The 14,309-nt window shown below is 43.4% G+C and overlaps 1 protein-coding gene across 3 annotated transcripts in view; it reads left to right on the top strand.

Moving 5' to 3' along the window:
• Window positions 1–14,309, top strand: part of zgc:110366 (uncharacterized protein LOC550476 homolog) — a 162,489-nt gene that overhangs the window by 109,526 nt on the left and 38,654 nt on the right. For all 3 annotated transcript variants that reach the window (XR_010975537.1, XR_010975536.1, XM_068037556.1), the window contains exons 5-6: window positions 9,748–9,930; window positions 12,528–12,587. Coding sequence is in view for 1 of the 3 variants with exons in the window: in XM_068037556.1 (XP_067893657.1) it covers window positions 9,748–9,930; window positions 12,528–12,587 (243 nt within the window). In the remaining 2 variants the exon portion in view is untranslated. The remainder of the gene's footprint in view (window positions 1–9,747; window positions 9,931–12,527; window positions 12,588–14,309) is intronic.

Here is a 14,309-nt window from a genome sequence, read left to right as displayed (position 1 = left end):
GAATCCAGGATTCACTGTTCAAACAGCTAATAATAGGCTTCTTACAACCTCAACCACTCCTTAATTACTTACCCGACAAATCCAAGCAGGTTTCCCGCTCTCCTTCAATTGTGCCCCAGAGAAAGCCAACAGAGGCTGGGATCATGTTAGGATCCTGACCTGACATCAATTTCTGGTATTTTCTCACTCTGCTCACTCCCAAACCCACCTCCAGCAGACTGGGAAAATTCTGCCCCGTATTTTCCTTCTAATTCAGTTCATTTTTTTTTTAAAGTTGAATTTTGAAGCAAACGCCCTCTAATTATCTCATCTAATTCGAATTGAGAGACGTGCAACCGGTGCAAAGCCGACAGTGAGCTGGGAACACATGCCTGAATACAAAGGCTCAAAGCTCCTTCCAAACTGGGCCTCAGGCCTCCTTTCCATAAAACCAGTGAGCTAATTAAACATCCTGATGCAGCTCGTCAGTCGGGGCCTTCTCAAATTCAGGCAGGTCGAACACTGCAGATAAATCCTGGGATGGGCAGGAAGCAATTAGAAGTGGGTGGGCATGAGTGGAGTCCGGCAGTCGCCTGCAGTATTGCTTGGAACCATGAAGACAACTTCTGTTCCTTCTGGCTGCACATTGAGGTCCGTAATAAAAAGGAAACTTGCTTGTTCTTCAGCAGCCTCAAGCGGACACTTTAAGGACTGGCAGTTAAAGTGAAGAACATTTTTAACAACTGATTGAGGTATGCATGGCACATGCTTCACAGATTTTTTTCTGTATCTGGCTGCAGTGTCCTAAAGCAGGTGCTAGGTTCCTGATACTCTGCTGCCATATGTTAGTTTGAACCATGTCCTGTTCAGCCACCACCCCTTTGCTCGGTGACCGACATTGCTCCCAGTCCAGCAATGTCTGAACTTTAAAATGCTCATCCTACATGCCTCGCCCCTCCCTATATCTGGCACATCCTCCAGCCCTACAACCCACCATGATCTCTACATTCCTCTATTCTGGCCTCTTGCATCCGTGATTTTAATCACTCCACCATTGGATGTCATGCATTAAGCTCCCTAGGCCCTAAGCTCTTGAATTCCATCTGTAAACCTCTCCGCCTCATTACCTCTTTCTCCTGCTTTAAGGTGCTCTTTATAACCTACCTCATTGACCAAGCTTTTTGTCATCTGCCCTAATATTTCCTTATGTGGCTTGGTCTCAGATTTTGTGTGATAATACTCCTGTGAAGAGCCTTAGGAGGTTTGACTATGTTAATGGCGCTATATAAATGCAAGTTGTTGTCGTTGTTGATTAGCACCATTGTTGGCAGGAAGGCGTAATGACAACAGCCAAGTTTGCATAGTGTCATTATAAATGTGGGCATAGGAATTTATAATGGAAATATGAAAATAAGGACAGAAGATGTGATGTTAAAATAGGGTCTGAATTACATCTGTTCACCAAGGGCGGCACAGTGGCTAGCACCGCAGCCTCACAGCTCCAGGGACCCGGGTTCAATTCTGGGTACTGCCTGTGCAGAGTTTGCAAGTTCTCCCTGTGACCGCGTGGGTTTTCGCCGGGTGCTCCAGTTTCCTCCCACCGCCAAAGACTTGCAGGTGATAGGTAAATTGGCCATTGTAAATTGCCCCTAGTGTAGGTAGGTGGTAGGGAATATGGGATTACTGTCGGGTTAGTATAAATGGGTGGTTGTTGGTTGGCATAGACTTGGTGGGCCGAAGGGCCCGTTTCAGTGCTGTATCTCTAAATAAATAAAAATAAATCTCATGACCTCTAACTCCACCCGATGACTCCATTTAGTTTTGAATCCCTATGTTCAATGCCAAATAGTATACAAAAATAACAGTTTATTTTTCATTAATCTGCTAAGTGAGTGTTAATTGACAATGTTTGAGACAGTCTTCATTATACCAGAGATGGGGGGGTACTTCTTTCTTATGGTCCTTTGTCACAATTGCTAAGATTAGAAAATGTTAACTTGATTGTGCCCTGAGTGTCAGTTGAGTGAGTCACTGGGAGGAAAAGGAAAGGGAGTGGTGTTTCACAACTGATGTGTAACCAAAGGATACCTGCAGATATTATCTGCTTATACAGATTAAACATTCAAAGATTTTAATTAACACAATATTTGTTGATGAAGTAGCGGAACTATCTCCTCTGAAAGTTTTACTTTAAACAAATATGAAAAGCATTAGACTTATAACCGACAATATTAAGGGAACATGTTTGAGTTAGAAACACTGGTTTACTGCCATCAGCAGTAGCAGCTGAGCCCTGGTGAATTTAAGAGATAAAAGACAGTGGCGAGAAATTCGTTTGTGTGTGCCACTTCTGGCAGTGCTACATAGATTTAACGTCGATTTCCTGGGTCCCTACAGTGCTGCATGCCACTACCTGCACGGTGTTCTTCATTGATATCATTGAAAACTGCCATGCAGGTAGCAGCACACGGAGTTGCCTGCTCCCGGGGAATCAATGTAAGTCTGTGTAGCACTGCTAGAAGTGCCGCTATGCGAACAAATTTCTCCCCCAGTACTTTTCTTCTGTCAATATATCCACATTGCATCAAATCAATCCAATCTGACCATACAGTAATAAAAAATACTCTGTGTATGTTCTTCTTTGGCCTCCTTGTCTCGAGAGACAATGGGTAAGCGCCTAGAGGTGGTCAGTGGTGTCAGTCGCTGTGAGGCAACTATGGAGTGACCTCTCCATGGCGCATGCCTGGGCGAATGTATGGAGGTTGAGAGTTGCCCAAGCGTCAAAACCCCCCTCTCGGCCTTTCTGGTGGGGTCCAAAGGAGTGCAGAGCACGACGTTTGGCACCGGTATGGCTGCAGGAACTGCCGGAAACATGCCAAAGGTGACACATGACCGCCTACGGGGTTCCACTCCGGATTTTCTGTTAGGGTTTACTCCCTTAGCCGTGGTCTCTCCCGAGACGCCCACAAGGCAGCTGTTCATTTGACAAATAAAACAAGTTATATATGTGCTGTTTGTTAATTGTACCACCTGGGCTTGTCATTGATGTTAAGCTTAGTATGACTCTCAAAGTGTGAATGCTGTGACTTTGACCATTCTCATATATTCTGCAGCTTTAACTATCTCTTATCAGAAAAAGTCAGACAGTAGCTCCATCTTATTTTACTGTTTAATTATAAACCACTTTAGTAATCTGATCTAGAATTTTCCAGTGAGTTATGAGGCCCCAAATGAATCTAGTTTATTTTCCTGAAAACTGACAGTCAGCAACATATATCAGGTAGTTTCTATCAAGTTTCTTTGCAATTAGGAATATTCACCCAAAAAGTATTCACTCGAAAATGTAGTGAACATGGTAGGAACATATATAAAATAAATCAAATCTGGCTAAACCATATCAAGCACTATCTGGCTGTCCTCTCCTTTTCCAAACTTGCTTACTACTCCAGGGTCATTCTGGAAAAATAACTAATGGCTTCTTTTCACCGCTACTAATCATTTCCTTAAACCCCTCTGCACTGCCCCCTCAGCAAGTGCAAGGAGCTCGTGGATTTCTTCCTTTTTTGACCCATGTCCTCTCCATCACCAAAACCGCCTACTTCCACCTCTGTGAAGTCACCTATCTTTGCACCTATTTTAGTCCATCTGCTATAGGAATTATCATCTATGACTTTGTTAACCTCCAGACTTGACTATTCCAATGCTCTGCTGTCTGGCCTCCCATCTTTCACCCTCCATAAACTTCAGCACATCCAAAACCCTGCTGGCCTTTTCCTAGCTTCTGGCTTCTTATGCATCCTCCTCACTTTGTCCCACCATTAGCAGCATTCCTCAAGTCCCAAAGAGGCAAATAAAAACAGAAGAACTTTTTAAAGAAACGTTAAGGATTTAAGTTCTGTTAATTATAAACTTAATTTTGTAACGATTGTGTATCTCAAGCACTTGCCTTTATAATCAGTAAGTAGGTTACTTTAAGACTTTTCATATTCTGTGTGTAAATATTCAAAGCTATTTCATATTTCTGTGCCACAAGTTGATTTTGCATAATCTATTCCAAACATCACAGTGAAGACATCAGCTAACTTTGGATCAAAATTGTTTGTAAATTTCTCTTTCACATCCTCATCACTTTTGGCTGTTCAAACGTGTAAACAAGTCAATAGCGTTCAAATGCCAGTGTAAGCAGTGTTAAATGGCATGGTTTATGCCGAGACGAGGGTCCACTTCCAAAATAAAGGCATGTCATGCAAAGACAGTGTAGCGGCAGATGGCATTATATTAAATTACTCAGAAAATAACATTGCCAATAATAGCATCAAAACAATAATAACTTGCATTTATATAGTGCCTTTAACATTGTAAATTATCCTAAGGCGCTTCACAGGAATGTTATCAAATAACATTTGACAAAAAAAACTCATCATAAATTAGCACAGAGCCAAATTGTGCTGATAAAACAAACTATTAAATGTGGCTAAGCACTGGGGTAATATTCCAGGTTTAGGGAGTGGAGGATGATCTGATGAAACCTCATATTCTCAAAAAATTAAATAATATTTGGTTTTAATGCTGATTTCACACATTTAAGTCCCACATCTGCCTGAATTATACTTATTTGTAGCTTGGTAAAGGGTATTAATATACATAACTTAATAGTTCAAGCAGTAGAGCATTACACTTCAGTTAGCCAGATTAGAATCACTGCAAAAATTGGCATTCAAGCTCCACTACTTTCAGTGAGAATCTACACTTGTTCTCAGCCAGGTCACTGAGTGTAGCGCCTCATGATGGCAGAAAGAAATAGAAGAATTAGCAGAGGAAGCTGTCCCGTGTGATGCACACTGAATTGGATAGCTAGCTGATGGACAGTGACACTGATCACAGTTCTAAAGTGAGCCATTCAGACCTTCAAACCCTCTATACTAAAGGAAGATAGTTTAACCACCAGGTTGTCAAAAAGTGCTTGGAATTTGTATAACTGCAGAAAATGTAGGAGCAAAAAATGGTAGAAATACACTGCCAGGCTACCAGCCAAAGAGAGGACACAGATTAACATTTTGGGATAGATGAAGGGTCTATACCCAAGGTGCAAACTTGCCTTTTCGCCTTTCAGATGCAGACAAGCCTGCTGCATATTTCCCACATTTTTAAAATGTCAATTTTAGATTTTTTTTGGTTTCAGAAATGGAGGCAGTTTTTTTGAGTGTAAGGTTATTTGCTAATGTTGCCACTTCTTGTTATGTCATACACAGTGCCACTTGATTTTTCTTTGGGAGGGTGGTGAAGCTTCTGAGGTCGGTGTGTCTTTATCTGACCCACTGCTATGGCCACTCTTGCTCTGAGTCTCACACAAAGCCTGCACTGTTACCCCCCAAGATTTTGAGATGAGTTTGTTCGTTGGAGGTGCCTGGTGAATCAATCTGCCTCTTTCCCCAACATCCAGGCTTGGGCTGGTATGTGGCAAGTAACATCCGCACCACACAAATGCCAGGCAATGATCATCCCAAACAAGAGAGAATGTAACCATCTCCCCTGATGTTCAATGGCATTATCATTGCTGAATCCCCCACTATCAAAATCCTGGGAATTACCATTGACTAGAAACTGAACTGGACCAGCCACATAAATGCTGTGGCTACAAGAGCAGGTCAGAGTCTGGGAATTCTGAGGCAAATAACTCACTACCTGTCTCCCCAGTGCCTGTCCACTATCTACAAGGCACAAGTCAGGAGTGTGATCTGTGACAGAATACTTACCTGGATTGGTGCAACTCCAACAGCACTCAAGAAGCTCGACACCATCCAGGACAAAGCAGCCCGCTTGATTGACACCCCATCCACCACCTTCAACATTCACTCCCTTGACTACTGACGCACAGTGGCAGCAGTGTTTACCATCTACAAGATGCAACGCAGCAACTCACCAAGACTCCTTCAACAGCACCTTCCAAACCCCCGGCCTCGACCACCTAGAAGGACAAGGGCAGCAGATGCATCGGAACACCACCACCTGCAAGTTCCTCTCCAAGCCACACACCATACTGACTTGGAACTATATCGCTGTTCCTTTACTATGGCTGGGTCAAAATCCTGGAACTCCCTTCCTAACAGCACTGTTGGTGTAGCTACACCACATGGACTGCAGCGGTTCAAGGCAGCTCACCACTACCTTCTCAAGGGCAATTAGGGATGGGCAATAAATGTTGGCTTAGACAGTGATGCCCACATCCCACAAACAAATAAAAAAAATAACTGTGATGTCTTGTGCACCACAGCACATACACTCCCTATCCTACTCAGAAGCTGTATAATCTCCTGGGGTGCCTTCAGTGTCCTTCTTGGAGGAATGTAGTTTGAGAAAGAACAAATCTAAAAATGGTGGGAACAGAGCAAATCAATGTCAGCAAGCATTTTTCCGATTCCCAAAGCTTCACTTCTGATATTATACTGAAGTTCCAGTCATAATATTGGGAAGGTTAGTGCCCTGGATGTGTCTGCTTTGTGAACTTTTTTCCTGCTGGTAATTATTTTTCCGCACACTTTTTTTGTTTTCTTTCTTGCCTGCGTTTGGCCTTTAAGATCTTGATTAGTAGTAAGTGAAAGCTGAATGTTGGCCAGATTATTGTTGTCTGGGTAGACAGTGTGTTCTGTAGATGCAGGATGTTTCTCTGGCCAAGCAATCCACTTTTATCATGTGACAAAAAAAGTTACATTTCCTTGAGCATGTGTCATTTAGCTGCTCCAGTCATACATACATTTTACAGGTTAATATCTGAGTTGTGTTGTGTCTAGTTAGGTCACGTACCACAAGTACAAACTGTTAAAAGTACTGTTTTGAGTACGGGAAACTAAAATGAGTAATCACTATTATAACCGTTTGCAATGGTTTCCTTCCATTTAAGTAAATAAATGAATGCTGTATAAACAACAGAAACTCTATTCTCTCAGTCTGGCTTTAACTGCTGAAGATAATGTGAAGGGGTCTACAAACAGTTCTCCTCTTGTTATTGTGCTGATTATTGGTAGGAATTAGTCTTAGATTAGATTAGATTAGAGATACAGCACTGAAACAGGCCCTTCGGCCCACCGAGTCGTTGCCGAACATCAACCACCCATTTATACTAATCCTACGCTAATCCCATATTCCTACCAAACATCCCCACCTGTCCCTATATTTCCCTACCACCTACCTACACTAGTGACAATTTATAATGGCCAATTTACCTATCAACCTGCAAGTCTTTTGGCTTGTGGGAGGAAACCGGAGCACCCGGAGAAAACCCACGCAGACACAGGGAGAACTTGCAAACTCCACACAGGCAGTACCTGGAATCGAACCCGGGTCCCTGGAGCTGTGAGGCTGCGGTGCTAACCACTGCGCCACTGTGCCGCCCTAACTTAAAATCCTCTTTAAGACACTTTCTAACATGACAGTTGAAATAGTTGCAATTTATGTGCCATGTGCCGTTCAAGGTTTTGATACTTTACTGTATGCCCTGGATTTAAGAATATGCTTCAAAACTAGCACATCTATCATGGTATTCCTCACCAGGATATTAGCTGGGGAGTGAAATGGAGGAGATAGGCAGGGAATATATTCAATGTTAGGAATGTTACAATGGGGCGTTTTGATGGACTGTAGGAGGAATTGCTTGCCTGTCTGACTTGGGCCAACCGACACCTCTGTTTGTTCCCTCTTCACCAGTTTCCAAAACTAAACTCGGGTTTAAAGCATTATTAGTGTTTTAAAAAATAACTTACCTATTCCCTGCTTTATGCTGTGAGTTTGCATTAGTCACAGGGTCTAGGAAGGTGCTCTGGAAAATAAGGATGAGAGTAGTGGGAGAAATCAGATAGGAGGGGACAGAATACAGGGTCAGGATGGAAAGGTGGAAGGGATAGGATAGAGTGTGATGGCAGGGAGAGGATTGGGAGAGAGCAAGTGACAAAGAAGGGAATGAGTAGGGGGGAATTATGCAATGACGAACTGAGGGAAAGAGGAGGGTGAAGGCAGAGGAATCGAGAGTGGATTGCAAGTAAGGGAAGGCTGGGGATGTAGCTGAAGAGGAGGCAAGGTTGGCTAATGGAGGATAGAGGCAAAAGAATGGGCAAGTAAGCAGCAAGAAAATGGTTCATTATGGCGGAGGCGATAGAGGCATAACTGATGCATAAGGATGAGAAACCAATACGGAGACTGAGGTTATTGTGCAGAGTAGATTGTGTCATGAATATTTTTTTTAAAATAAAGGATTGGTGAGAAAGGGAGTACTTGGTGAGGTGTGGACAGGAAAGGAGATGGGGAGATGGCAAGGCTTGCAAATCACATGTGCTTTGCACCTGCACTCGTGCCCGCCACTGGAAAATGCAGCTTGCACCTTCAGCAGCTCCCTCCCATGCCATTTGATGCAATTAATGAAAGGAACAGCTGAGAGACAGAAGCAGATAAGAAGAGAAAGGCAAAGTAGAGTAGGAGGAGAGAAAGAAACAGATGGGATAGGGAGGCAGGGAAGAAACCGGAGAATAAAAAACACAGGCAGGTAAAAGACTGTGTATCCCGACTTACTGTGAGCATAAGAGATCCACTCTGTGTATTTAGATAGATATTGGATTGTTGTAGTTTGTAAGCATTATGCCTTTTTTTGCTTGATACTTTAATTGATTTTGTCCGCATTTAGTACAGCAAAGGGTAGCACAGTCTACCCACTAATGTAATGTTGCATTCAAATACAGGCTGGTGATGTCTTTTGTTTCAAGTTATTCATCGCACTGAGCAGAAAGGCTGCATTTACTGACAACGCAACCACTAGGTGGCGCAGTACTGACACACTCACAAAAGCAGCCTCATCCACTGAACCATCACTGTCTGCGACGTCTCAGGCAGCTGCCAGTAATAAAAATGGCACTGCTCAATTTGTCGCAAAAAACAAATTAAATCCAAACCCCTTCAATGGCTGCCATCATGGCCTCCATCCCACCACAACAGTACCCCGCTCCCTCCTGCCATCGCACTTCTCTTTGCCGCTCCCTCCCACGCCCGTCTGCTCGCCACTCGTTCCCCTCTCGCCGCTGCCCTTCCCTCTGCCACTTGGTCCCACCCTCGTTGCTTCCCCCCTCGCTGCTTCCTCCTTCAGCCATTCGCTCCCACCCTTGTTGCACCACCCAAAGAAGTGGCGGGGGGGGGGGGGGTGCTGCTGGGCATGGAACGAGCCACCAAAGTGTGAGGGTGAGGAGCGAGCAGCCAAGGGGTGATGGAGTGACACAGGTGCGAGTGGCCGAGAGGGGGAAAACAGCAGAGTGCACCCCTTCCCCCTACAACCACCCATCAGAGTGCAGAGTTAACCCCTTCCCCACCGCAGTGGCACCAGCTTTTCCTGGATGGGAAAGTGAAGGCACTTAAGTGCTGCACGTCGCTCTGAGGATCGGGAACTGAAGATAGGATTACTGCGGTTTAGATTTTAATTATGCAAATATGAGATTTAAATATACTAGGTCGGCTCCCATCACAGAGTGGTGGAGGGGCCGCCATGGAGCTTCCCCAAGCCTGAATAAAATAAAAACAGTTTTTAAAATACCAACATTTTAATGGATTTTGAGATTGTTTTCATCGTACTGTACTTAAAATTGGAGTCTGTACATCTTGCACAAAAACTTAAATTTAACACAGAATTCTGCAAAAGTTGTGTTTGGCCTGTAGACCTGAGGTTTTGGCTGTATGACAGTGCAGCATAATATCCGTTAACATTCTGTACAACTGTTGTATATTGCACAGGCTGAATATCATCCTTTCCAGAAACCCCAGGTACTAGTGGACTACTGCAGGAGCCATGGAATAGTCTTTGAAGGGTACTGCCCTCTAGCTAAAGGACTGGCTTTGTCACATCCTGATATCATCAAAAAGGCAGAGAAATATAATTGCTCACCCTCGCAGATCTGCATACGTTGGAGCATACAAGTAAGTCAGGATTCAGAACTGTACTTTGGATATACCGTTTCATGATTTCCCATAAGTTAACTTTTTCTCAGGCTGATAGAAACGTATCCAAAGTTTAATTACAACCCAAAACTCATGAGTAGGTTTGACTAAAAGAATACTCCTGATACGAAGAATGTTTAAAAAGGTTTTAATTGTATTTAGTGTTGCTGGGATTGTGAATGTTTCTCAAATTGAGTAATTACATAAAGAATACTGGGTGCTGCTACAAGGCTGGAAATATCCAGTGTCAAGAGTGACAAACAATCTTGCTAAAGCTGGCTTCATATCACAGACATGAGCTGGATGGCTGACTGCCTTTCAAATTCAAAATATTAGGATTGAGAGAGAGTGTGTTTGTGTGTGTCTTAGTATTTAAAAAAACAAGGGAGCAGAATACAACAGCAGCTTGTATTTATATAGTGCCTTTAAAGTAATAAAATGTGTCAAGGCACTTCAGAGGAGCATTATAAAGCAAAATTTGACACTGTCATGTGAGATATTCGGGCCAATGATCAAAAGCTTGGTCAAAGAGTTAGGTTTCAATGAGCGTCTTGAAAGAAGATGGAGAGGTGAAGAGGTTTATGGAGCGAATTCCAGTACTTGGGGTTTAGGCACCTGAAGGCACTGCCACCAATGGGAGCAATTATAGTCAGGGTTCTAAGAGGCCAGAATTCGACAAGTGCAGATATCTTGGAGAGTTGTGGAGCTGGAGAGATTACAGGTACAGGGAGGGGCGAGGCCATGGAGGGATTTCAAAATGAGGATGAAAATTTTAAAATCAAGGTGTTGCTTAATGGGGAGCCAATGTAGGAAACGGGGTGATGGATGAATGGAACTTGGTGCAAGTAAGGACAGCAGAGTTTTGGATGACCATTAGGGCTGATGACCAAAAGTTTGGTCAAAGAGGTGGGCTTTAAGGAGCATCTTAAAGTAGGAAAAAGAGGCAGAGAGGTTTAGGGAGAGAATTCTGGAGCTTAGGACATTGGCAGCTGAAAGCACAGCCGCCATGGTGGAGCAATTAAAATCGGGGAAGCTTGAAAGGCCAGAATTAGAGGAGCGCTGATATCTTGGAGGGTTACATTTTCAGTTCTGGGAATTGGGTTCAAATCCAGATAGGAAGTTTGTCTTATATGTATGCTGGCTTGAATGACCCAACTGGAAGTTAGTTTGGGCTGCCTCAGCCCACTTTATACTGGGTCAGGGCCAATAGCACAAATCTGTCCAAAGGTTAGCGCTAAATTGGCAATCTCACTTAGAATGTCAGATTTGTGCATTAGACAATGCTGTTTTGAGATCAGGGCAGATTAAACAAAGGTTTCAGCTGCATTTAACTGTGCTATATCTGAGCTAGGATAACTAATCCTGGCTGTTCCAATTTTAAAATCTTCCATTCCACAACACTAACATGCTGAGTATGACTTGATGAGTGTAAGAAAAGAATCCTTCAAGCAGAAGTTTGAAAAGAAAATCTCTAACTATTGGGGAAAGTACTTTACATTGAAAAGTCTACTAGTTTCCACTTCCTGTTAATATTCTCCTTTAATCCATAGTCACTTAACAGTAAAGATGGGCATTACTTGTGCTGTTTATTCCTCTGAATCTGTCTTTTTTAATTAATAATGAGTGATACGTTCTTGTGTGTGCAGTAATATTCTGTAGTAATGGAACTGATATTCAGTGGGTGATATGCAGATGTTGGCCAGTGTAAAGTCCCATTGTTCCGATGTGTGACTTGACCTGTGCAGGAAATGAAATATGTGGTGTGCTGTGAATTTTCTCAGTATTTGGCATAGGTATCCTGCATGAATCTTGGATACTCTCAGCAGAGTTTCTCAGTATTTTAGGAACAGGGGAGAAAATCAAACACTTAATAAAGTGGGGGAACACCCATCATGTAAAGTAATTCAGGATTGCAAATTATCTCATCAGAAGTTTTGGTTATCAACTTGTTTTAATGTAATGTCATAGTCTTTGCGGCAAAAAATGCATTTGCTGTGTGCACAATTTGTCAGGAAACATAAAAATGTCTCAGTAAGTTACACTGTCAAATCCAAACATTTATTTTGAAGTTGCCTTTGAAAATGAAAGGCTAAACTGCAGATTCGATTACTTAATGATAATGGAACTGGATTGGACTCATTTCCACTATTTCATGTTTTCTAACAATCCTGTATATATAACTATTGGATATAACGTACTAACCCTGCAGTGTGTAACTACTGTAAATTAAGTACTAATCCTGCTGTGTGTAACTACCGTATATAATGCACTAACCTTGCTGGTATGCAGTGTAATAACCCATAGAATTAATAGAAAGAGCACCTTACATCTTTGCGCCTTCATGAAAATGTTCTGAATTTGTATTTTTTTAAACCTAAACCTTTTTTAAAAAAAAGCTGGCCATTTATGTATCAGTACCCACTCAGTAGGCCTTTTCCTGTTTAACTAGCTGAAGAAAAGACTTCTTTAAATGATACTGAAATAAGGAGACTGAGAAGCAAAATGATTTCTCCCAAAACTCAGGATTAAAGGTTCATTCAGTCTTTGGTGATTAACTGTTGTTTTTTTTAAACCAGAACGAAGTTGTCACCATTCCGAAGTCTACAAAGAAAGAAAGGATTTGGGAAAACTGTCAGGTAAGATATCTTTTAAGAAAATTTTATATTTTTAATATTTTTCTCTCTTAACATTATTGTCTTCTGTAAATCCTTCTGCACCATTCCCCACACTAATGTTTAATCTTTCCTCCATCCTTGTAAAGTGTCTCGTTAGCAGTCAGTGACTTAGCATTAGCCTCAATGAGCCACAGATTCAGTTGCACAAACTGTTAGTACCAGTGAACAATTGAATCACTGGCACATAGTATTACTACAGTGACTAGTTACATAATCACTGGCATGGAGCATTATTACCAATGATTAGCAGTCACTGACGCAGAATGTTTGTGTCAGTGAATGGCAGAATTATTGGCAGAAAGCATTAGAACTGTGTCACAGAAACACTAACACAGAGGGCTGGATTTTGTACAGGAGACGCAGCTCCCAGCGCCGGGCCTAAAAGGCAGGTGGAAGCCCGCCTCTGTATTTTTTCAGCCCCCTGGATTGATCCTCCGGTCTTTTTCTGTCAAAGTTTAAGAAGGTGGGATCCTGATCCCTTTAAAGACTTAATAGGGTATCCTACCCCCAAGAGCTGCTAGCCAATCACAGGGCCGTCAGCTCAACAGTATCGGCAGCAGGAGTGGGAGCCACTGCTGGTACTGCAGAGGCCTCAGACCCAAGCCCAGTGCTGGAACCCTGGAGAAGAGGTAGGTGAGGTGGGGAGTGGGGGTCCCAGGGGTACAGTTGTTCCTGGTGGGGGTCCTCCATGGGCCACAAATTGCCCACAAAGGAGAGACCCCCACCACCCACCCCTCCCAAACCCGCAGGGAGGTCACCTGGTTTTCCAAGGCGTCATCCCCGCGTCATCCCCCCCACACCTGCTGGTAAGATCCTAGCAGTGGCTGGAGGAGGCCTTTAAGTGGCCACCAATCTGCCACTTAAGGGCCTCAATTGGCTTCTGGGTGGGAAGGCCGTCATCGGCCTATTCCACCACCCCCCGCCCCCCCCAACAACCCCCGCCGATATCAGAACCGGGAATCCCAGCATCATGGATCAAAGGCAGGTGTGGAGTTTAGGTAGAGATCACCCATGATCTAATTGAGAACAGGCTCGAGGGGCTGAATAGCCTAATCCTGTTCCTATCTATTTACTGGCACTAGGTATTAGTACTGTGGTATTAGGCTGCATTCTCACACCTACACTGTTTGGGATCTTCTCACTGCTGCTCTCACATGCGTTCAAGTCTTCAGAAGAAAGAATTTTCCTCCACACAAGATCAGGTGGCAGATTGTTCAACCTTGCCTGTCGAAGAGCGAAGACCAAAGTACGGAAAGTCCTCATCAGGGAACTCCTCTTTGCTGACGATGCTGCATTAACATCTCACACAGAAGAGTGTCTGCAGAGACTCATCGACAGGATTACGGCTGCTTGCAATGAATTTGGCCTAACCATCAGCCTCAAGAAAATGGACATCATGGGACAGGACGTCAGAAATGCTTCATCCATCAATATCGGCGACCATGCTCTGGAAGTGGTTCAAGAGTTCACCTACCTAGGCTCAACTATCACCAGTAACCTGTCTCTCGATGCAGACATCAACCAGCGCATGGGAAAGGCTTCCTTTGCTATGTCCAGACTGGCCAAAAGAGTGTGGGAAAATGGCGCACTGACACAGAACACAAAAGTCTGAGTGTATCAAGCCTGTGTCCTCAGTACCTTGCTCTATGGCAGCGAGGCCTGGACAACGTATGTCAGCCAAGA

Source organism: Heterodontus francisci, chromosome 8 (assembly GCF_036365525.1).
Source record: "Heterodontus francisci isolate sHetFra1 chromosome 8, sHetFra1.hap1, whole genome shotgun sequence".
In the NCBI taxonomy this organism is placed as follows: Eukaryota; Metazoa; Chordata; class Chondrichthyes; order Heterodontiformes; family Heterodontidae; genus Heterodontus; species Heterodontus francisci.
Note: the sequence above shows the minus strand (reverse complement) of the source record. Positions and strands in the feature narration are given on the sequence as shown.